We start from the raw sequence: 25367 nt of genomic DNA, 5'->3' as shown, positions 1-25367 counted from the left end.
GAAAGAGTAGAGTCCCCGGGGCACAATCTTTCAATTTCAGATGTGGAAAGATTCACTTAGTGGAAGCAATGTGCTTATTGCAGAGACCATCAATACACCAGATTGTTAATGCCTTTTGGCTAGGACACAGGGAATTCCTGTCTTCAGTCTCAGTGACATCACTTTGCCGGAAACACCCCTCCTCCCTGCCAACCCTACCCTTAAACATGGGATTCCACTCTGACCACAAAGACCTATTATGCTCAATGCAATCTATGGGCAAAAGAATTCAGGGGAGGCCAGAAGGGGTGTGGGTGAAGAGTATGTGGATGGTGTTGTGCGAGGAAGTAAGGAGAAGAGCAAGGGAAGGGGACTCCTTTGCTTCCTTATTCCCACACACAGAGCCTCTGTTGGCATTTGATTTTTGCAATCATTAACATTTTTAGAGTCAGGCACAATCAAGTGCAAAGTCAGTTAATTGCTACTAGTCTGAGAAGAGCACACTGCACAAAAAGTACTGTGCATGGGGAGCCTGGGGTTAGCAGAATCTGATATGCAGGAAGAGCCTGTTCTGTACCCCAACCCCCATCTCCACTTTTTGGACCCAAAGCTGAGCTTCTGAGGGGTCCACTCAGTATCAGGCTACTTTGTTAAGATAAGTGTGCTCTTTTTCTAGCTAAAGAGCTGTGAACTGAGAAAAACTAGTTAGTTAAAATTTCAAAAAGTTTTTTTTCCAATTGTGGTAAATTTTACTTCCTTTCTTTACAATGAAACTCCTCCAAAAACATAAGGAATAGAACTGATAAGAGCAGATATATTTACTCATATTCAATCTTAAAGGAAAACCTTTCAATTTGTAACCATTAACAAGATACTGTTGACATTGTAGATATTTTTCTTTTAGCCATGTAAAGCCTTTCTATTGCTACATAATTAAAATTTTAGCCATTCATATATGTTGAATTTTATCACATAATTTTATATATCTGTTGAAGTGATTATTGATTTCTCCTTTAATCTGGTACTGTGGTTAATCATACAGATAAAGTTTACATTAAATTCACGTTGCATATTTGAAAAATTCTCTTTATCTGTTGGTTGAATCTTTTTACATATTGTAGAATTCATGTTTAGAATTTATATCAACTATTTTTAACAAGGTTCATGACATACGTAGTCTTATCATCAGGCTGTTCATAAAATCTGTATTACATTTTGTCCTCACGATTATGCTAACCTGATTATGTGGTTAATAAAATGCTCTTTTTACTTATCCATCCCACGTGGTTTGTATATATATTTCGTACCTAGTGTATTTGGTAAATTTCATCCTTGCAGCATTCTTTGGAATTTACCTGTGGAACGATTTTGGGCACTATTCACTTTCATCATGGGGCGTGTTGCACATTTATGACTTTCCACAATTCTAATATCTTTTGTGGCAAGTTAAATCTTCTAGAAATTTTCCTGTATTCCCTAACCTTCCAAATTTATTGGCATAGGTAAGCACAATGTCATTGTTTTAAAAATATGTCCAGCTCTTGATTGCTCTCTCTTTAACATTTTAATCCTGATATTTTTGGTGCCTTCTCTTGGGCAGTGGTACAGTTTCACCAAAGGTTTATTCATTTTATTCTTCTTTACAGGAACTCGCTTTGGACTCTGTTTTTCCCATCCATTTGGGGTTGTTTGCTAGTATTCTGATTTTCCCTGTATCAATTCCATTTATTTATTTTTTTTGAAAACTGGTTTTTTTATTCTGTATAAGTGTGGTACATAGTGTAAAAATTCTGTCCTATAACTACTAAATTATTTTGTTAATTTACAACTGTATCATGATTTAGAATGCCAATAAAGACATTAACATTTTTAGAGTCAGGCACAATCAAGTGCAAAGTCAGTTAATTGCTACTAGTCTGAGAAGAGCACACTGCACAAAAAGTACTGTGCATGAGGAGCCTGGGGTTAGCAGAATCTGATATGCAGGAAGAGCCTGTTCTGTACCACAACCCCCATCTCCACTTTTTGGACCCAAAGCTGAGCTTCTGAGGGGTCCACTCAGTATCAGGCTACTTTGTTAAGATAAGTGTGCTCTTTTTCTAGCTAAAGAGCTGTGAACTGAGAAAAACTAGTTAGTTAAAATTTGAGAGACAAGCACTCTCAAACACACAAGCACACCTAAAAGACTACCAAAGTTGATAATTCTCTTGGCTGAGCTTTCAGTCCTACTTTTGAGGGGGGGGGGGAGGAAAATAAAAGATAATTTTTAAAAAGCCAATAACTTCTTCTAAGATCTGTGGTTTAAAAGATCAGATCAGTAGAACAGGACATGGGTTATTTACTCAATTACCTTGTCTTTCTACCTCTCTTTCTGTTCTAACCCACACCCCTTCTCTTATGGTTTATTCCCTGGCTCTATCTTCTTGCCTGTGTCTCCCAACCGAATGTCCATCTTATTGTCTTATTTTCCTTCTTCCTTTGCCTTTTAACTAACTGGTCATCACTGAGGCCCTGTAGTTCATCTTTAGCATTTGTGTTTTTATCGTCATTTGTACTGACTTCAGGCAGTACAAACACAGGGAGGAAAAAAACTCACTAACTTAAACTGCTATATCCTCCAACTTTGACCCTGGTTGATTAATTGGAGAGATATGCAGAGTTATGAAATAGAATAAGATCTTTCCATTTGAATAGCATTTTGGACAAATTCTTTTGCATTGGATCAACTAAGAAAGAATGGAGCTGAGTAATTTCTACACATCTCTAATGTAGGGCAGTGGTTGAAGGCATGGGAGTGGAGTTGAGAGACTTGGATCAAATCCCTCCCCTGCCATTTGTAAGATGTATGACTTTGGACAAGTCCCTTAACCTTCCTGAGAATAAAAAATCTCAGGCTTCTGTCAGTTAACTGTAAGCTTAAGGGATCGGGAATCAAAGACTCCAGTGATAATAGTCCACACAACTCCTCCAGCCAAATCTTCATTGTCAGTCACTTTTTATTTCTGGCTCCCACATACAGTATTAGTAACATGCTCCAGGCACTGTATAAGTCTCAGTTGTGTGGTATATGGTATAGGGTGGTGGTTAAAAGCCTGGACTCTAACTACTCAGCCATAAAAAAAAAAGGTGAACTACCTCATGTATTGTCTTGGTTAGAGCTGGAGCCCATTCTTCTAAGTGAAGTATTGCAAGAATGGAAAAACAAGCACCACATGTACTCACAATTAAATTGGTACTAATCGATCAATACTTATGTGCACATAGGGAAGTAACATTCATTTGGTGTTGAGTGGGTTGTGGGGCTGGAGAGGATGGGTAAATTCATACCTAATGGGTGTGGGGTGCATGCTGTCTGGGGGATGGGCATGCCTGTATCTCTGACATGGGAGGTGCAAAGACAATTTATGTAACCAAAGGGTTTGTACCCCCATAATATTATGAACAAAAAAGTAGAGTAAACAAAACAAGGTTTAATAAAGCTGACAATTAAAAAATTAATAATAAAAAATGTCTGGACTCTAGAGCCAGAATTCCTGTGTTTAATTCCTAGCCCAATATTTGTATCTGTGTAACTTTGGGCAAGTTACTTAACCTGTCTGTGTCTCAGTTTACTCATCTGTAAGGTGACAATAACAATGACAATATTAATAATAGTACCTGTGAATGTGACTTTATTTGGAAACACGGTAGAGTCTTTGCAGATGTAATTAAGTTAAGAATCTTGAGATGAAACCATCCTGGATTTAGGGTAGCCACAAAATCCAATGACTGGGTCCTTGGAAGAGAAAGAAGGAAATTTGACACACAGACACACAGGGGACGAGGTCATGTGCGACAGAGGCAGAAATTGGAGTGATGCAGTCACAACCCAAGGAATGCCAAGACCCATCAGAAGCTAGAAAAGACAAAATAATCTCTTCCAGTGCCTTTGAAGGGAGCATGGCCTCGCCAAAACCTTTATTTTTAGACTTCTGGCCTTCAGAACTATGAAAGAATAATTTCTATTGTTTTAAGCCATCAAGTTAATGGTTAATTGTTGTGTGACAGCCCTAGGAAACTAATACAGATTTTATACAGATGATAATAATAGTACATCTACCTCACAGGATTGTAATAAGGGTTAAACTGGTGGCTATATTTAAAGTACTAAGAGTAGAATCTGGAATACAGTATGAGCTCTGCAAGTGTAGCCTATTAGGTATTGTTAGTATCAACCCTGTGAAGTAGGTACTATTATGACTCCCATTTTGAACATGAAGAAATAGAGGCTTAAAGAGACTAAGCAAAGGTAAGATTGTCTGGACTCTGCTCTCCCTTGAACTATCCCCCAGAAGTCTGTGGAGTTTGGCTTTCTGCTGATGGATCCTGGTAACTATTGGCTCAGTGACCTTTTCTGATGATGCTCTCTCACCAGAGACTCTCCAGTAGTGAGCTACCAAGAAGTCCAGAAGGTATTGAGAAGACCACCTCATATGACTGTGTTTACTATTCCTGGATGCATCTGCCTATCCCTGTTTTGGCACAAGCTCTGTTCTGATGGAACCAGGCTCTGTACACACTTGGCTGTGTGGTCTGATGTCATTGGAGTAGCCTCAGCACCTCATCACCACAAGAGACAGGAATGTGCCACCCTAAAAAGCCACGCCCTCACTCTCCAGGGACTTCAACAACCATGATGGTTCCTTGTTCACCCTTAAGGTTCTGGGCACAGATTATACAAATGCTTTAGACATAAGCCAGATCACTCAGAATAAGGCAAAGCCCTCACTAAGACCTTCAAGGCCTTTTGAGCAAGGCACCCTGTAAATCCTCTGACCATCTCTTACTATCTCCTCTCATCACTCTTCCCGCCACACTGGCCTCCTGGTCAGGCAGTGTCCCACTGCAGGGCCTTTCTACATGCAGTTCCAGTTGCCTCAAGTGCCCTTGCCTCAGAGGTAAGCAGGGTTTCTCCTTGCTCCCTAGATTGTTATCGAGATCACCTTCTCAGAGAGGCCCTTCCTAATCACCCTATCCTTCCTCTTCACCTTCCTGTTTTTCCCCTCTTAGCTCTTATAATTATCTAACAAACTATAATTTTTACTTATTTATCTTCTTTATTGTCTTTTCCCCCAAACTTGAATATAAGTACCCTGAGGATGGGGACATTAATCTGTTTTGTTTATTACTACAGCTCAGAGCCTAGGACAGGTCTAGTACATAATAAAAGTATAATACCTTAAAAAATAATGATTAAATGACTAATTAAAAGAATGAATGAAGCATAGCTCCCTCTCCAACAGCTATAAAACTCCCAAACTGAAATGATTCAAACTATTAAATGTCTGGAGATAGCAAATGTAGGGAGGCCTACTGGAATAATTGAGCTTTGATGAGTATGGAGGGGAACATAGCCTCCTATTGAGCTTGATTTTGAAGAAGACAAAGAAAAAGACTTGATGGAGAATGAGGGGATTGGAATTCCAAGTGGAGGTAATCTCACATAGGAAAAAATTCAGAAAATCCAAAATTCATTCATTCATTCAACATGGGATATAGCAATGGACAAGACAAAAAAAAGTCCTGGCACTCAGGAAGCCTACATTTTAGTGGTGATAATGTCAGGCATTCTGATCTTGGATACAAACAGATCTGCTCATTGGAGTAGTGAGGTGGGAAGGGCTGGGAGGTCTAGGTAGTAGACCAATGTAGCTTTCATCTGACTGGCAGCAGGAAGCTATTGTAGGTTCTTAATTAAGAAGACCCTTAAGAATGTCAATTATGGAAGATTGCTGCAGCTACATGAAGGATAGGTTTTGAAAGGGAAAAGAATTAGGAAGGGTAGGAGTCACCAGAAAGGGCTGTTGAAGAAGATCAGATATGGGTACGAATGATTGGAACAGGGAGTTAGATATCACTATAAAAGAAGGTGAGTCTAACCTGCACTCGAATGTTTATAGCAGCACAATTCATAATTGCAAGGCTGTGGAAACAGCCCAAGTGCCCATCAATCCAAGAATGGATTAATAAAATGTGCTATATGTATACCATGGAGTACTATTCAGCTCTAAGAAACAATGGTGATATAGCACATCTTATATTTTCCTGGTTAGAGCTGGAACCCATACTACTAAGTGAAGTATCCCAAGAATGGAAAAACAAGCACCACATATATTCACCAGCAAACTGGTATTAACTGAGCAGCACCTAAGTGGACACATAGGTACTACAGTAATAGGGTATTGGGCAGGGGGGAGGGGGGCGGGTGTATATATATATATATATATATATATATATATATATATATATAGAGAGAGAGAGAGAGAGAGAGAGAGAGAGAGAGAGAGAGAGAGAGAGAGAGTGAGATGTGCACCATCTGGGGGATGGTCATGCTGGAAACTCAGACTTGTGAGGGGAGGGAGGGAAAGGGCATTTATTGAAACCTTAAAATCTGTACCCCCATAATATGCTGAAATAAAAAAAAAAAAAAGAAAATAAAAAGAAGGTGAGTCTAAAGGGCCTGGAATGAAGCAGTTAAGAAAGGATCTTAAGGTTCTTGAGTATGAGAACAACTTGTCTTGGGGACATGTGTCCCCAAGAACTCCATGACAGAGAGCAAGGAAAGGTGGCAGAGATAGTGTGGAGACTTTGACACCAGGAGAATGGCAAGGCCAAATTAGGACCAGTCTCCTGAGTTAGCTTCAGTGATTGTTCTGTCATTGGGCTGTGTAAACACAGGAACGACCATGGAGCTTCTCCAATGTTTACTTGCCAGTGCTTATCCATATTTGTTGTTTTGTTCTGTATGTGGCAAGCCAAGCTTAGTCTGGATGTGACCCATCAGAAATTGGGAAGAATTTGAATCTAGTCAGTTGCACTGGATCTGCAAAGCAAAACTTTTGTTGTTTTTGCCTGAAATTCACCATGTTTGTCAATACCCCAAATGTGTTTATTATTGCAGTAAAGTTTTAAGATAATATATTTTTGATATCATGAAGTAGAGATGCTGGGATTTCTCTGTAGAGCAGGATTCTGACTAAGGACAAAATGAAACAGTTTTGATTTTCACTTTGATAGGATTCTAACCAGACATCATGATGGTTGTTTCTATAAGAATCAAAAGAGCCAGATTTTTTTTTTTTTTTTGCTTCTAACATAGCTAATTGGTTTGAAATCAGTCTGTGTTTACTCAAAGCTTGAGTTTCCTTCAGTTTTGTCTCTCTGTCAAGTGAAGAGTTTAAATTACTACATGGCTTTCTCACTTTAAACAGAAAAGCCCTCTCACTTATCAGATTAAAAGAAAAAATGGGAAGGAAGTGGCAGTCTTAAATTCTTCAGTATAGTGAGCTAATTCAAATGAAAAGAAAAACACTTTGCCATTGTATATTTTTGGTAAACTTGTTTCTTAAAATTGTTTTTTGAAATAGCATTTTATATTGTATTATAGAAACCACATTTCTGTTATCCATGAGGCAAACGAAGGGCTTTTGCGGGGAAAAACTGTCAGTGTGAATTTTCCATAATAGAACATGACTGTAGCAGTCATGAGATCTGAAGGAGCTCTTGGGGCCCAAGCAGAGGGGGCAGTTACTGAGGCGGTTCCCTTTTTGTGAGCACATCCTGAAGATGTCAACCTGGACACTCCACCTCTAGCAATACTTCCTGAAAAGAATCCCGCTCCCTGCATATGATTAGGGCTTTTGAAAACTGCCTGTCATGTAGTCCATGAACAAAGCATTTTAATTACTCCTGTCTGGGTAATCTAGTTAATTACATGAAAAGCAAACAGCCATTTTTTTTTTTTTTTTTTTTTGGTAATACACCTTTTGAAAATACTGTATGGAAAATTCCTAAACTTTCTCTCTGATGTAAGTTCTTTTTCTTATCATATCTTTAATAAGAAATAATATGAGAGGCTTCAATATATTCTAGTAGTGTGACTGTCATTGCAAAAGTTGGACAAATGTGGAAAAGTAAACATCCAACTCTTCAGTGAAAATAAGGAGTTAATAAATATTCTCGTTAGGAAAAGGAAGGAACAATTATAGTCATATCAAGCTGGTTCCCACCTCAGGGCTGTTGCAGTTTCTGTTACTTCTTCCTGTAGTGTTCTTACTCCTTCTCCTAGCTGGTCTTTTCTCCTCATCTGGGTTTCCTATCAAATGTTACCTTCTTAGAGATGCTTTCTCAACCCTCAATCTAATACCCTTCCCTTCACCCCCAACTCTGCTGTAAATCACTCTATCATATTCCTTCATTTTAATTTCTTCTTGGCACTTATCATTCATGAACTGAAATCACTTATTTATGTACTTCTTTTCTTTTCTCCCCTAAGCTTGAGGGAGAGTCAGGCATCTGAACAAAATGGAGGTTCTTTTGTGAAGGGAGAAGGGTGGAAGTGCAATAGATAATGGCATTGCTAAAACTCTTGTAAGTTTTGTACTGTTTGGTCTGATGGGTAAAAACTGGTTCAAGATTCTAGGAGTTTAGGCAGGCTGGAGACATATATACAGTTACAGTCCTTTAGATTGTCTAAGCTTCTGCTCATGAGCTTGGGGAGGAGCTCCCATTTCAGTGCCCAGCAAGCTGCTACTGACCAAGAGGGAAAGAGAAGGGAGGGACTTGGACTCTTCTTTCAGTTGTTTTGAGTCCCTTCCCCACCCACTGTCATTAGAGAAGTGCAAATTATTCTGGAAAGCCCATCTCATTTCCATATCCTTATTTGTTACTTTATCTTATCCTTCCTCCACAAAGCCTAAGTAAAAACTTTGGGAATAGTGTAGAGTGTTGAGAGAGGAAGGAGAGATTGAGTTGTCAGAGTGGAGGGAATAGTGCAATCATTTTGTTTCCTGTTTACCTCCTCTATATAATCTGTTTATATATGATCAAAGTAACTTTTGCCTTTTATATAATTCTGCTATTGGAGCTTTTTTATGTCCCATGACAGAGTAAGACTAAGGACAGAATAGATAAGATAATGTGAACAATGACCTAAAATGTGCAAAACTCTTCAGCCTCTAGGCTATTACTAGTTGCTTACTATATAAAGATGATTGAAATGCAAAGGGTATGTCAAGCCAGGAAATTTCATGGCATGGTAGGATTTGATGTTTGATGATATATTCTTAATACTTTTTAACATCTTAAACATTTCATGGTAGATTTTTAAAATGAGGACGGTTATCCTTGTTTTTTTGTTATTTGTTACTTGTCCCTTGGTAGATCTATATGACCTATTAAAAAAACTGCTAATTTGGGACTCTTCTATCTCCTCATTCCATATCTGATCACTGACCTAGTTTGTTCATTCTCCTTGCCATAGCCACTAACTCAGCCTTGGTCTTGTTACAACACAAATCCTTTTGTTCTTGAGTTATTTCCCAATTACTTTGCAAGTGCATCATTAATAGAGGTTGGCTTTTATCACTCTGATGTTTCCAGATAGCCTTTACAAGACCAGACAGAAAGGTGAGAAAAATTAGTGTTCGTTGATTTCTTGTTGATATTTTCTCTTCTATTTTTGGTTTTAGGTTCTAAGGTGAAGAGATTTTGCTCCCGAAATATCTTGGCCATCCTTGGCTTCTCCTCTATCATGGCTGTGATAGCTTTGCTTGCTGTGGGGCTGACCCAGAACAAACAATTGCCAGAAAATGTTAAGGTAAGTCAAATACGTGTGTGTGTGTGTGTGTGTGTGTGTGTGTGTGTGTGTATAAGAAAGGGTCTGAGAGGGGCAGGAGAAGGAGGGTTAAGGTAAACCAGAGCATACAGGTGGATTTGAGGTTCTAGCAGCCCAGGAACAAGTCAATCCATATCCATTGGATTAGGGAAGTAAAATGGAAAAGGATGCTCATTCTGCAAGGGGGAATACCTTGAATCAATTAGTGGCAGGAAGATAATTGCCTTTAAGATTGTTCAGAAAACTCATTAGAGTATATGTTGATACTCTAACAGAGATGAACGCTTTATTCACCTCATCTAGATATGTGTTAACCTATGTCAATATTTTATGTTCTAGTGCTATATGTACTTCTTATTCATTGTTTCATCATGGGTGGAACATTGCACTCTTTGTTCTTTTTACTCCAGTATTGTCACTAGAAGTCAAAGATTGTAGAGAAGACATGTTTCTTACCTCCTAAAATATTAAAAAAGCAAAAAAATCTATAAAAGAGAACCAGAGAACACATACATGTGTCAAATATAGTCATTTAAAATGAATTAATGGATGGGCAGATTTCTTGTGAAGTTTTTACATTTTAAAAACTAGTTAATATCATTAAATATCATCAAAGCCATTAAGTTTCTGTGATATATTTATGCTTTCTTTCCAATTCATCAAAGTAAAATTTCAGACATGAATGGCTCATAAATATTTTGTAATATGGTTACTATTTTATCTAAACTGTTAATTAAAAAGCATATAGTAAATATGAATTTATATTGTAAATATACCATTTTTGGGGTGCTCGGGTTGGTGGGGGGCTGTGCCAAAAGGCCTTGTGGGGGTGGGTGTAAAAACATATATACCATTTTACACTTTCACTGAAATTATAGTAAATGAATCTACAAGGGCCCAGATGATACCAGTATGCTAATGATTACATATGTACATGTGGGCAGTGACAGATCCAGAAATTAACTTGACCACAGAGGCCCTGGATTATATGTGTAGAAGTATATTCTCTTGTATTTGAAGATGGTGGGCTGTGAGTCTGGAAAGATGCATGCAAATGCCAGGCCTCTGAAGCTTTTTCCATCCACCCAAATCATTTACTGTATAGTGGAGGCGTGGGTAGTATCCTTCTGTCAAGTTCAACTCAGTGGGGCTGTGTACAACAGCCCCTTTGTCAGAACAGATGCTGATGCTATCTTATTGTCAATGGTCTCTTGCCTTTTAATGTTGAGTAACGTTTGTTCTTTTGGCAAAACTTCACTCACAGTTGGTATCTTGGTTCTACTATTTGTTTACCAGCTCCAAAAATACATGATTTCCTTCTTGATTTGACCTTTTTACATGTTTAGTATTGCCTCATTGGAGAGGGTGACTGCCTAGGAGGCAAAATCCATGATACACTTGAGCTCTGTGTTCCCAGTGAATTCTTGTGGTCATGGATGACCTTCCCTCATTCACAGTGGTCTTCTCAAGTCTGTTGTGCTTCTGTGTTGTTATATTGGCCTGGCACAATGGAACAAGGTCTTTGGCATTCATTTTTTTTTTTTTTTTTTTGGACAGAGTCTTGCTCTGTTGCCCCAACTAGAGTGCTATGGCATCATCATAGCTCACTGCAACCTCAAACTCCTGGGCTCAAGAGTCAAGAGATCCTCTTGCTTCGGCCTCCTGAGTAGCCATGCACCACCATGCCCAGCTAACTTTTTCTATTTTTAGTAGAGACCGGGTATTGCTTTTGCTCAGGCTGGTCTCAAACTTCTGACCTCAAGTGATCCTCCTGCCTCAGCCTCCCAGAGTGCTAGGATTATAGATGTAAGCCACTGTGCCCAGCCAGTCTTTGGCATTCTTTAAATGAAAAATGTGAGTATTTCAAGAACAGTCATTGGCTTCTGAAGTGAATCTTTATAATATTACTGATTTATTTTACACAAAGATAATTTTACATATGCAAACTGCCATTTGTTGAGGTTATATGCTAATTTTAATAAGATTCCTAGCATATACTGGGGGCAGAATATTTTAGGAACTTTTCATCTGGTGATGGCTTTAAGCTGTACTGTCCATTTAACAGCCACTAGCCAAATGCTGCTCTTTAAGTTTAGGTTAATTATAATTAAATAAAATTAAAAATTCTGTCCCTCAGTTGCACTAGCCATATTTCAAGTGCTCAGTACCCTCATGTGTCTGATGTTTACTATATTGAACAACACAGACATAGAACATTTCAGTTGCTGCAGACAGTTCTATTGAGCATTGCTGCTTTAGAGTATACTTTTTGATAATAACTCTGAAATCATTCAAAACTAAGTGTAATGAATAAGGTATATAATAAAACATTTTATAAAATATAGAATAAGGAACAAAAAAATGATGCTTTTTTTCTTGCATAGTTATAAACTAGTACCAGGATCATCCCAAATATCATAAGGCTACTAAACTGTTTTGAGTAATTTGTTGGAATAAAAGTATTTGCTTCCAAAAATAACCATTTAAAAGATAATACCTACTTGCATATTTGTACCTGATACATTTGTTTTAGAAACACATACTGATATCACTGTATGACCATGACTCATTCAGTAGTTCTTCATTAATTTTTCATAAATTTATGTATCAACAAGTATTTATTAAATGTCTGTGTTAAGCACTGGTCTTCCCAATTAGGAAGCCAACTTATTAATAGATATGGTTGAGCTTACTGTTGGGGAAGGAAACACAATTAATAGAAACATAAATTATTAATTATAATTGTGACAAAGTGCCACCAAATGAATGTTTTGGGGGCCAGGAAAGTCTTCTCTGAAAAAATGACATTAATAATAATATCTAAAGGATAATTGGAAGTTAGTTGTGGAAGACATGAATAAAGAGTATTCCAGGGAGAAGGAAAGAAAGTGCATGAGTCTTGAAATAGGAAGTAGTTGGACACCTCCTGGAAACTGGTTGGAGAGCAGGAGTGGGCTGTGTGTTAGATAAAGATTGTGAGGTAGGTGGTGTAGGCAGGGCCCTGAAAGATAGGTTGAGAATTTTAGTTTTAATCCTAAGAGTAGTGGGAAGCTAGTGACGTGATCAGATTTGTGTTTTGCAAAGATCAGTCTGGCTTCAATGAATTAGAGGGGGATAAGAGCACATGTAGGAGGAGATCATTAAGAGGCTCCAACAGAAGTTTAGAAGGAGAAGAAGATTTTGAATTCAATTTTTGAAGAATTGTTGAGAGTATTGGACATCCAAAGGGAAATTTCAAGAAAGCAGTTCGGTAATCAGATCTGGACCTCTCTTTTCTGAGCAGATATCTACTGCACTGTCAAATAGAATATAATGCAATTAAAACAGCAACTCAAAGTACTATTGAAAAAAGAAAAGAAATATAATGCAAGCCACATGTTAAATTTTCTAAAAGCCACATTAAAAAAGTAGAAGGAAAGAAGTAAAATTAATTTTAATAGTATATTTTATGTAACCCAATATATCCAAAATATTATTACAACATTTCATCATTATAAAGAATTATTAGTGAGATATTTTAAATTCCTTTTTCATACTATCTTCAAATTCCAGTACCATTTTAAACTTACAGAATATCTCAATTCAGATGAGTCACATTGTAAGTACTCAATAGCCAGCTACTGTTTACCTATAAGAAAGCACAGGTCTGAGTTAAATATGTCTCTGATGGCACTGATGTACTAAAGCCTTAGAAATGGATGTGGTCATCTAGGATGGGGTTATAAAGTGAGAAGAGGTCAAGGACTGAGTCCTGAGCAGCTCTATCATTTAAAGGGTGAATAGTGAAGTAATGCCTCCTACAGCATAATGATAACATTACTTAATATAGTGCTTTGAATTAAAAATAATTTCCACATACATTTCCATTTTTCCCCCATGAGTGCTGTAAGGAATGAAAGGTTATTCATATTTTATAGATAACAAAATCGGAGTCTTAGAGGTTCTGTTGCCCAAAGTGGAGGTGGAACTTAAACTAGAACCCAATTTTCTGACCCAATGATTAAGTTCTTTCCATTTGTTTTAGTGAGTTTTCCCAAATAACACACCCTAATAACAGGAATTGCATGCAGTGAAATTTTGTGAAGCATTCCCAAGGAAACAGAAGGAGGGAAAGCTACCCCAAGAGGGAGTTGGAAGCAAATCACTACATTGGCAACTGAGACTTGATCCTGCCAGGGACCTTCTAAAGAGCTGTGGAGAATGAATTTCAGAATTTACTGTCCTGGGGACTTATCCCCTGTTTCTCATTTCCTGTTGATCAAGGGTTGCCCCCATCGGGTGTTAAATCCCTAGCACGTCCAGGTTTGTACATGTGTCCATGTGTCGGACGGCCTATGCGGATCCCACAGATGACCTACTAGGCAGCAGGAAAGAAGCCACTGGGCAGAAATAGAGAGATAAGGAGATATAGCTGGGTCTGGACTCAAAAGTTGGCCAAGAAGATGTGAAGTGGCTACAGAGGTATCTGAAGTATCATTGTACCTATTGCTTTTTATGGGGATGAGGTTATTTGTACAAATAATTTCAATACAGTAGGGACATATTAATACAGAGATAGGTAGACAGTGCTATGGAAGCTCAGAGAATGAAGCCACCAGTTGTGGTTGATCACATGAAGACTTCTCCAAGGAAGTGGCCTTGGAACTGAGTCTTAAGGGACAGTGCTATGGTTTAAATGTTTGTCCCCTCCAAAACTCATATTGAAACTTAATCCCCAAGGTAGCATTATTAATAGGTGGGACATTTAAGACATAATTGGGTCATGAGGGCTCTGTCCTCATAAATGGATTAATCTGTTACCGAAAGCTCAGCACTTGTCCTGGAGGCAGCATCAGAAGAATGAGAACAAGTGGTTTGAGGAGAAGGAAAGATAAATATATTAATATGCTGACAAAGGAGGAAAAGTGGCAGACTAGTATATCAAAATCAAAATTCCTAAACATAAGCAGAAATACATAGCTTTTAAAGGGAGTGCCCTCAGTTCTAGGCTATTGTCCTTAATGATTCTAATAGTCCCATCTCTGCCTAAGACAAAGCCTGTGACCTCTGCCCACCTGGGAGGCCCACCCAGACCTCCACTGTCCACGCATGAGGCCTGGCTGGGATGGAGCCAGCAGTTGAGCTGAGCTATTTTCTGTAACACAAAGAACAAAAGTTATTCCCCTGCCCCTCTGATCACCTGCCCCTAAGTCAGGGATGCAGGCCTCAGTTCCCCAAAAGAGTGGGGGAAGTTTTAAAGAGACAGAAAACATGTTTTGCCAATTTTTAGGCCATTCCCTCTGTTACAAATCCATTTATGGATTAATGGGTTATCACAGGTGTGGGCTAGTTATCATGAGAGTAGGTCTGTTAATATAAAGCCAGTTTGGCTCTCAGCATGGCCCCTTTGCCTTGTGATGCCCTGTACTACCTTAGGACTCTTCATAGAGTCTCCACCAGAAAGAAGGCCCTCACCAGGTGTGGACCCTTGACCTTGGACTTCCTAGCTGCCAGAGATGTAAGAATAAATTTATTGTTTTTAAAAATATATAAATTACCTAGTCTCAGGTATTAGTTACTGCAATAGAAAATGAACTAAGACAAATGGTAAGGAGTTTTCCAAAAGGTAAGGTAGGACACATTCCAGACAAAGGTCATATCGTGTATTAAAGAATGGAATCTTGAAATCGCAAGCAATCCCTAGGGAATCAGCAGCCATCAATATGGCTAGAATGATGGCAGGAAGGGATGGTGGGAGAGGAAGTCCAAGTCTGAGTTTAGTATGCCTGGCTCAAAAATGGTTACCTCATCCATTGAACTGTAGTGGTGCTCAAGCTTGGTTTCATATTAAAAGCACCTCGAGAGCTTAAAAATACTGATGTGTCCCGGCCCTCGGGACCTTTTGTTACTCGCGAGGGGCGAGGGGGACCGTGCCTGAAAGAGATGGGCGAGAGAAAGGAACGAGACCAAGCAAATGGTTGTCAAGGTCTACTTTACTTGGATTTTTAGTAGGTTTTATATACAGAAACAAGGAAGTAGAAACAGAAAAATAGAGTGGGGGGATGATGAGGCTTGGGTGTGGGCCAATCAGCCCCAATCAGCGTCTTATTGGCATTGGAAGCTGTTTGTGATTGATCACTCAACCTCAACCTGGCAGGGGGTTGGGAACAATTGCAGGTAGCATGCCCTGGAGCAAGCACGTCATGGAATGCATTCTTCTTGGAACTATAGCTGGAGGGCTGGGTGCTATTTTCGTCTTAGGCTATTTTCCGGGGTGAGGCCCGTGCGTAGGACAAGTCGTTGGGATGTGGAGGGTCTTAGTCTCCAACACTGATGCCTGGGTTCTAGTTCCAAAATGGCAGTGTAGAAGCAAGCTGGCTTCACTCCTCCCAACAGAAAACCAAAAACAAATATATAGCACCAAGATTATCACTATAAATATGCCAGATATGCACCATCTGGGGGATGGTCATGCTGGAAGCTCAGACTTGTGGGGGGAGGGGGGAAAGGGCATTTATTGAAACCTTAAAATCTGTGCCCCCATAATATGCTGAAATAAAAATAAATAAATAAAATAAAACAAACAAACAAAAAAAATGCCAGATAAACCAGTCCTGGTGTGACAAGGAAGTGATAAACCCAAAGTAAATGGTAAAAGAATCACACTTCTACATCTGAGACACCCCTCCCCCATTTTACTTGGCACCAGCAGCATAGAAAATTCCCTCCACTCACTGTTTCTACACTGGAAGAAGTGAGCTAGAGGTGTACAACGAGCATCCCCACCATCTTGGACTCCCTCGCAGGAGACCTGTGCCTGCTTTAACCCACAGGAAGCATTGTGAGTACCTTAAGGGAGAATTATCCCTGATAACAGGCAAAGACAAAGCGGGGGGGGGGGGAGGGGAGTGAGGTTACCATCTCACTTGAGATAATAATGCCTGAGAAACTCTACTCTGTAACTCTACCAGAGGAGATGCCAAATTAGAGTGGCTGTTCAGCAACATCATGCTATAGGAGTATAGCATGATGTTGCTGAACAGCCACTCTAATTCATCTCACGGATCCCCTGGGCATGGACCCCTCACCAGCCTTCCTGCATTGCCAGGATATCCCCTTTGTGACCTCCCCCATTTGGGAAGGGCAGATTTCTGATCATTTACAAGAGCCAAGGTGAACCTGGGCTTAAGGTGATACTTAGAGCCAAAAAGGAGGCAGTGGCCTAGCAGTAAAAAGCTTCTAAGCAAATGTACACAAGCAAAACTGAAATAAGCCAGACAGAAAAGACTAGAATAAATAAATAATCCTTCAATGCAAAGAAATATACATACTTCTATAAGAAACAACAGCGATCAGGGAACCATGATCTCCCCAAATAAATATATCGAGGAGCCAGTAACTGACCATATCTAGATGGTGATATTTGAGCTCTCTGACCAAGAATGCAATGTAGTAATTTTAAGGAAACTCAGTGATCTCCAAGATAGCAAAGAAAAACAATTCAGAAATATCAGAGAAATTTAACAAAGGGACTGAAATAATAATAAAAAACAACAAATAGAAACCTTGGAACTGAGAAATACATTTGCTGAGCTGAAAAATTCATTAAAGGCTCTCAGCAGCAGAATGGATCAAGCAGAGGAAAATATCAGTGAGTTCAAAGACAGGCTATTTAAAAATACACAGTGAGAAGAGAACAAAGAAAAAAGAATGAAAAGCAATGAAGATTGTCTCCAAGATATAGAAAATTACCTCAAAAGACCAAATCTAAGAGTTATTGGTGTTCAAAAGGGAGTTGAACAAGAGCAAAGGTATAAAGCTTATTCAAAGAAATAACAACAGAAAACTTTTCAAACTTGAGAAAGTTTTGAAATATCTAGGTACCAGAAGGTCTAGGTACCAGAAGGTCAATATAAATATATAGGTACCAGAAGGTCATTGAAAATGAAACAGATTTGACCCAAATAAGACCATGTTAAGGCATATAATAATAAATCTTTCAAAGATCAAGGACAAAGAAAGAATCCTAAAAGCATTAGGAGAAAAGAAGCAAATAGCATATAAAGGAACTCTTCATGGAAACTATACTGGCCAGGGGAGTGTGGAATGACATTTTGAAATGATGAAAGAAAAAATGTGCCATCCCCAAAATACTGTATTTAGCAAAGTTATTCTTCAAATATGAAAGAGAGATAAAGTCTTTCCCAGACTAAAAAGCTGAGAGAATTCACCACCACCAGACCTGTCTCACAAAAAATGTTAAAGGGAGTTCTTCAATCTGAAAGAAAAAAAACAACTAATGTGCAAAAAATAATCAAACATACAATTAAAACATTTGAAGGTATAAAATTCACTGGTAACATTAAGTACATTAGACAACCCCAGAATACTCTTATACTGTAATTGTGGTATATAATTCATTCATTCATCTACTATAAAGCCTAAAACAAATCTATTGAAAAACAGCTACAGCAATCTGTTAAGAGATAGGTAATATAAAAATATGTAAATTGAGAGAACTAAAAGTAAAAATATGGAGAGGTAGTGAAGTTAAAATGTAGAAGTTTTAAAAAATTTTTTGTTTCTATTATTTTCTTTCTGATCTAAGTTGCCATCTATTTAAAATAACTTGTTATATTAAGATATTTTGTATACCTCATCATAACCTCAATGTAAAAACCTATAATAGATTCAGTAAAAATAAAAAGCAATAAATTAAAACATACAGCCAGAGAAAATTACTTAACCACAAAGGAGGACAGGAAGAAAGGAAGAGAGGAGTTACAAAACAACCAGAAAACAAGCAACAAAATGACAGTAGTTAAGTCCTTACTTATCAATAATAACACTGAATGTAAATTGACTCAATTGTCCAATAAAAAGGCATACAGTGGCTAGATATATGAAGAAACAAGGCCCACTATATACTGCCATCTATAAAGATACACATAGATTGAAATTTAAAGGGGTGGAAAAAGATATTTCATGCAACCAGAAGCCAAAAAAAAGGAGTAATGGCTATACTTATATCATAAAATAGACTACAAGTAAATGACACTAAAAAGAGACAAAAAAATCACTATATAATGATAAAGGGTCAGTTAAATAATACTTAGGCATGCAACAACAGAGCTCTCAAGTATATAAAGCAAACGTTAATAGATGTAAACGGAGAGATAGACTGTAATACAATAATAATAGGGGACTTTAACACCCCATTCTCAGTAATAGATTATCCAGACAGGAAATCAATAGAGAAACATCAGAGTTAAACTACATGCTAGACTTAATAGGCCTAACTGACATTTACAGAATGTTTCAGTCAACTGCTGCAGAATACACATTCTTTTCATCAGCACATGGAACATTCTCTGGAATAGATCATATCTTAGGCCACAAAACAAGTCTGAACAAATTTAAAAAAGTATAAATCATATCAAGTGTCTTTTCTGACCACAATGAAATAAAACTAGAAATTGATGACAAGAGAACCCTTGGAAACTTCACAAACACATAGAAATTAAACAACATGCTTCTCAATGACCAATGAGTCAAAGAAGAAATTAAGAAGAAAATTAAAAAAATTCTTGAAACAAATTAAAACAGAAATAAAACATAAAATCTATGGGATACATAAGAAGGAAGTTTATAGCAATAAACCTTTATGTTAAAAAAGTAGAAAGACTTCAAATAAACAACCTAATGATATACCCCAAGCAAGTAGAAAAGCAAGAACAAATCAAACCCAAAATTAGCAGAAGAAAAGCAATAATAAAGGTCACAGCAGAAATAAATTAAATTGAGACTAGAAAAAATAATATAAAAGATCAATGAAATGAAAAGTTGTTTTTTTGAAAAGGTAAACAAAATCAACAAACCTTTGCCTAAGGTAAGAAAAAGGGAGAAAAGACCCAAATAAATAACAGCAGAGATGAAAAAGGATACATAGCAACTGAGACCTCAGTAATACAAAGAATCATTAGAGATTATTATGAACAACTAAATACCAACAAATTGGAAAGCCTAGAAGAAATGGATAAATTTCTGGACACATACAACCTACCAAAATTGAACCATGAGGAAATAGAAAACCTCAATAAAACAATCATGAGTAATAAAATCAAAGATATAATAAAAAGTCTCCCATCAAAGAAAAGCCTAGGATCTCATGCCTTTACTGCTAAATTCTGCTAAACGTTTAAAGAACTAATACCAACTCTACTCAAACTCTTCAAAAACATTAAAGAGGAAGGAATATTTCCAAACTCATTCTATAGGACCAACATTACTCTGATACCAAAACCAGACAAGGACACAATGAAAAAAAGGAAAGTACAAGCCAATATCAATGATGAACATAGATATAAAAATCCCTAACAAAATACTAGCAAAATGAATTCAATGACATATTGAAAAGATCATTTACCATGATGAAATAATATTTGTCTCAGGGATAAAAGAGTGGTTCAAAATAAGCAAATCAATTAATGTGATATATCATATGAACAGAACCAAGAACAAAACCAGAAGATTATTTCAATAGATGCTAAGAAAACATTTAATACAATTCAACATCCATTTATGATACAAGCCCTCATCAAACTGGGTGTAGAAGGGACATACTTCAAAAGAGTAAGGGCCATATATGACAAACTCACAGCTAACATCATACTGAACAGAGAAAAACTGAATGCCTTTCCTCTAAGATCTGGAGCAAGACAAGGGTGTCCACTTCTACCACTTTTATTCAATATATATTCAATCCATGCTCATGAATTGGAAGAATTATCAATAATATCATTAAAATGACAATACTACCCAAAGAAATTTACAGATTCAATGTAATCCCTATCAAAACACCACTGACATTCTTCATAGAAGCAGAAATAAACTTCTAAGACTTGTGGTAGCCACAAGCTGTTCATGGTGCAACTTCAGCTGTCTGTCTAACCACTCCCCCTGATTCATCATCCCAATCTTCTTGCAGGGATAATTATTCTGCCTGCCCAGAGTACAATACAGCATGGGCCATAGATTCACACTGCCTTGAGTTTGAACCCCAGCTCTGCTCTTAGAATCATAGGACTTAGCTCTCTGAGCATGTTTCTCCACTTGTAAGATGGAGTTAATCTCATCTTGTAGGATAACTGTGAGAATTAAATGGTATAAAATACAAGCCAATGTGAAGTGCAGACCAGGAGGCCTGGCCCACTGTGGACACTTAGTGATTGATAGCTCATGTATTATCATCTTGGCAGCTAGCCTGCCATAGTGACAAGTTGACAGTTATCTTTATTTTATTCCTGTTTTTCCCCATCTGACTTTCCCTCATCTAGCTCAGCTCAGATCAGCCCACAAGTGCTGATAGTCCAGTCTAGTCATCTTCTTGCCTGAGCCAGTTTGGGTTCAGCCTTGCTGGGGAGGTGGTAGCCTCATGCCTGGGCCACATCTGACATAGCACAACAATAACTCTTTATTGTACTGATGTGTTTATTTGCCCCGCTACCTACTAGGTGGCAAGGCATATTGAGGACAGGGACTGAGTTTCATTTGTCTTTGCATATGCTTTATTTATTCATTCACTTAATGAATGAATTCATTCATTTAACAAATTATCATTGAACATGTACTCTATTTTAGGCCCTGGGGACATAGCAGTGAGCAAGATTGGCAAAGTTCTTACACTCGTTGAACTTATGGTCTAGTGGGAAAATAATCCTTAGTCAAACAATCACAAAATAAATGTTAAAATTACAACCAGCACAGCATCTTTTTTGGGTAGTTGCTCCATAGACGTTTGGTGATTCAGTGAATAGACACAGAATCTTGAACAGATAAAACTACTATCTCCTTGGATGTGAAAGTCACATGACTAGCCTGATAGCAGATGATGTCAGTGTGGGAGAGAGAACCCTGCCTTAGGATCCTCCAGAGATCCTGGTTCCCCACTCTTAGCCCCAGAGCCTTCTCAATCTGAACCTCCCGAGTGCGGGGCCTGGGAATCCGTATGTGTAACAAGGCATCCTGGGGCATTCTCATGCCACTGGAGTTTGTGAACCACTGTCTATAGATATTAATAGTAGGGACACAATAATCACTTAAACACAGACCTTAATGAATGGAAGAATCATTAGCTGTACTTAAGTCTCCCCTAGGAAAGTGCCTTTGTCCTGGTGGACCTAGGTGTGGAGGTAACTTTGAGGTCTGCTTCGTTTACCACTTCCTTAATTGCCTGCTCATCACTGAACACTGGCAGTTAGTGAGTTGTCAGATATTCCTTTTAGCACAAACATTCTATGGTTTGGCACACATTGAGGCTCTCACACCGGAATCAGACTGACCCAATACCAAACCACATGCCTTCATTAAAAGCTGCCACTTCTGTGGAATGTTGGCTCAGGGAGCAGACTGCTTTGATTTCAATCCCGCATCTGCTACTTTCTATCTGAGACTCTGGGCAAATAAATTCTCTCTATGCCTCAGTTTCCTTATACATAAAATGGAGATAATAATAATACTTGGAAGATGATTGTGAGGATTAAATGGAATGATACAAGTGACTTACTTGTCAGGGTGCCTGACGTATCAGAAACTTTCAGTGGAGACCACTTGTCAACACTGGTTAATGAAGATGTGTTCTATGGAAGGCCTTTAGTTGTTAGTGTGTTATGGTCACTGGACCAGCACACTGCAGGATTTTCAACTACTGCCTTTCTCTATGCATTTTTCAAAAATGAACTAAAATAGTGTTCTTAGATAATAAGCATTTGTGATTTTATCTTTTTATGGAGAATTTGGATGGATTTGCTCTGATTTCCAACCTGAAATACTCTTGGAAAATATTTGTGTTATTTTTACTCTGTTGGATTTTAACATTGGTTTTAAAAACAACATCTGGAGATGGGTGATTGTGATGGTTGCACAATAATGTGAGTATCCTTAATACCACAAAACTGTATACTTAAAAATAATTAAAATGGTAAATTTTATGTTATGTATTAATATATATTACCACTATTAAGAAAACTGGTTTGTATTAAAGATCTAGTAACTCTAGTTAAAAAAAAGAAGGGAAGAAAATGATCTCTAAATATTTATAGGTCCTGCTAACATCTGTGTAGCTAACCTGGTTTGTTTATAGAGTACTAGAGTTACATTCAAAGGGATAAGCTTTGTTTATAAATACAAACTCACTGAGATAGACTGATGAGACTGTTGAAGTTACCATTAAAACTACAGGAACTTTTAAGAAAGTTTTTTAAGAACCGGTATATCTGAAGGGACCACCAGAAGTTAATGATTACACTGTTGCCTGTGTTACTTGGTGTCTCAGTCTATTTTGTGCCACTAAAATAGAATACCACAGACTGGGTGATTTATAAAGAACAGAAATTAATTTTCTCACAGTTCTGGACGTTGGGAAGTCCAAGATCAAGGTTCTAGCATCTGGTGTCTGGTAACGGCCTGATCTCTGCTTCCAAGATGGTGCCTCGAATTCTGTGTTCTCTGGAGGGGAGGAACACTGTTTCTTACATGGTAGAAGTATAGAAGATGGTGAACCCACCCTCAAAAGCCCATTTTATCACAGCATTAATCCAGTCATGAAGGCAGAGCCCTCGTGACCTAAACATCTCCCATGAGGCCCCACCTCCTGACACTGTTGCATTGGTGATTATGTTTTCAGCACATGAGTTTTGGGTAGAAAAACATTCAAACCATAGCACCTGGCTTATGGGGTTTTTTGTTGGTGTTAGGAGGCATAGAATAACCCCCAATGATACTACTACTTTTTATTAGACTATGAATATTAACCTCTTGTAGGCCTGGAAGGAATTTAGAAATCATATAGTTAGTTCTAACCATTCTCATTCATTCATTTGGTTCAATAATTATCTGTTGAATTCCTTATCTGTGCTTAATATATAGTAGGATATACCATAGTGAATACTGGATATACATGGTAAGCAAAGTAGACCTGCACTCAGGTAGCTTACAATCTAATAGGAAAGACAAACATTAATCAAATACCCACAAAATATGTAATTATAGTATGTGGTCAGTGCTGTCTTTAGAGGAAACATACAGGCATTCTGATCAGGGGAATAGGCTCTAATTGAAGGAGGTTAGGAAGGCTGGGATGTCAAGTGAAAGGCTTTCTGGGCACAGGTCCCAGAACAGAATCCATGTAGCCTGTGGGTAACTGTAGGCAGGCCAGTTCCATGGCATGTATTTTCTGAATGATGAAACTCAGAGGAGAAGGTTAAACGTCCTACTTCTGCAGAACCAGGAAGCAAGCCATCTGACACTCCAGTTTTCTCTTTCCACATCTAAGGTGACTTACTCAGAAGCCTGAAACTATGACACTTGTGCAGGTAGAATTATTTCCATCCTAAGAAGGAGGGGTCTTTCATGTCTCCATGTTGCCTTCAGGCTCAATGAGCTCAGGGTCTGTTACTGCCTACATTTCCAGGTCTTCACCAGGGCCCCTGCAATGGTGTTTCTGTGAACCAAGCAAGATCTTGTCTGCTGTTCCTCTTTCAAGACCACAGCTTCTGTTCATGCAGCCTAGCTTATGAAGATCAGTTATGATCACTAAAACCATGTGCATGATAAAAAGCTAGCTTAGGACAAAATTGTATGCACAGTAAGATTACAACTATATAAAAATACTATGCATTTTTAAAAGAACAGAAAGAAATAAAAATAACTGATATCTAGTTGGTGGAATCTTAAATGTCATTTTTCCTTTTTCAAGGTGATATTTAATAAAATTTTAAATTTCTCTTAAAGTAGAAAAGAAGATTGAAGTAATAATATTAAGGAAGTGTCATATTTCTTCCTTACCATCCATATCTTGGATTTTTTTCTTTAATATGAAGGACATACTCATAAGGGCTTTTGGAAATGTTTTAAATATGAGCTACAGAGAAATGTTGGGTTTCTCCACTGCCAGACTTCTCTGAAGCATTCACTAGCTAATGGGTTTGTGAGCCCAGAAGCACAAGCATTCCCAAAACTTCTGGGAAGCTTAATTTGCCAAGATCTTTGCAGGCCTTGTGCTCTCTGGAACATGCATTGGAAAATGCTGCTGTGGTGGAAAGAGAACAGAAGGTGCTGGCTACCTGGGCTCTGATGAACATTGGAACAAAGAAAGGCAAACTCCTAAAATGCTCAAACTGAGAACTTGAGGACAATCAAGCTTTTTCTGTCTCTCAAGCAGCAAGCAATGCCAGTTTTTATTCTGCAAACCATTTGGAAGACAGTTCAACAGGTTAGCATTCTAGTGTACTGTATACATAAAGTGAAATGTCTTCAATTCTTGTGTTAAAATATACTCTACCTCTTTCTCAAACATTTGCCACACGAAATGTATTAATAGTAAAAGCTTTTGTTTCTCAACTACCTCACTGTGCAAGGCCTTAGAGAAACAATCTTACAGAAGCAAGGCTGGTTCCTTGGCTCTACTAGAAGAGTGACTTCTATGTTAACAAAATTAGACAGAATAGAACATCCTGATTCCAGATAAAGGCTGCTTGTTGCTGCTGCCTCACCAGCTATTATCATATGTTGTTGTGGCTGAAACATCTTCTGGCAGAAAGAATTCATGGGCTCTGCTAGGGACAACAGAATTTTCTACTCTGTAACCCCTGAGCCTCTTTCTCCATCTTGGGAGGTTTTCCCCCAAGGCCCAAAGGCCCCAGACGTCTGTTAGCATCCCTTTCTGCCTGCAATGGTCAGCACCTCAGCCATTTTT

At 38.1% G+C, this 25367-nt stretch overlaps 1 protein-coding gene across 3 annotated transcripts in view; it reads left to right on the top strand.

Moving 5' to 3' along the window:
* The window catches only part of ENTPD1 (ectonucleoside triphosphate diphosphohydrolase 1), a 98128-nt gene that overhangs the window by 38199 nt on the left and 34562 nt on the right, over positions 1 to 25367 (top strand). For 2 of the 3 annotated variants that reach the window (XM_012767004.2, XM_012766994.3), the window contains exon 2: positions 9489 to 9616. In XM_012767004.2, the coding sequence (XP_012622458.1) occupies positions 9489 to 9616 (128 nt within the window). Of the gene's footprint in view, positions 1 to 9488; positions 9617 to 25367 lie in introns of those variants that run through there. The other variant, XM_076009906.1, reaches the window with a different exon arrangement.

Source organism: Microcebus murinus, chromosome 14, assembly GCF_040939455.1.
Source record: "Microcebus murinus isolate Inina chromosome 14, M.murinus_Inina_mat1.0, whole genome shotgun sequence".
Lineage (NCBI taxonomy): Eukaryota > Metazoa > Chordata > Mammalia > Primates > Cheirogaleidae > Microcebus > Microcebus murinus.
This window is presented reverse-complemented; position numbering and strand designations above follow the sequence as displayed.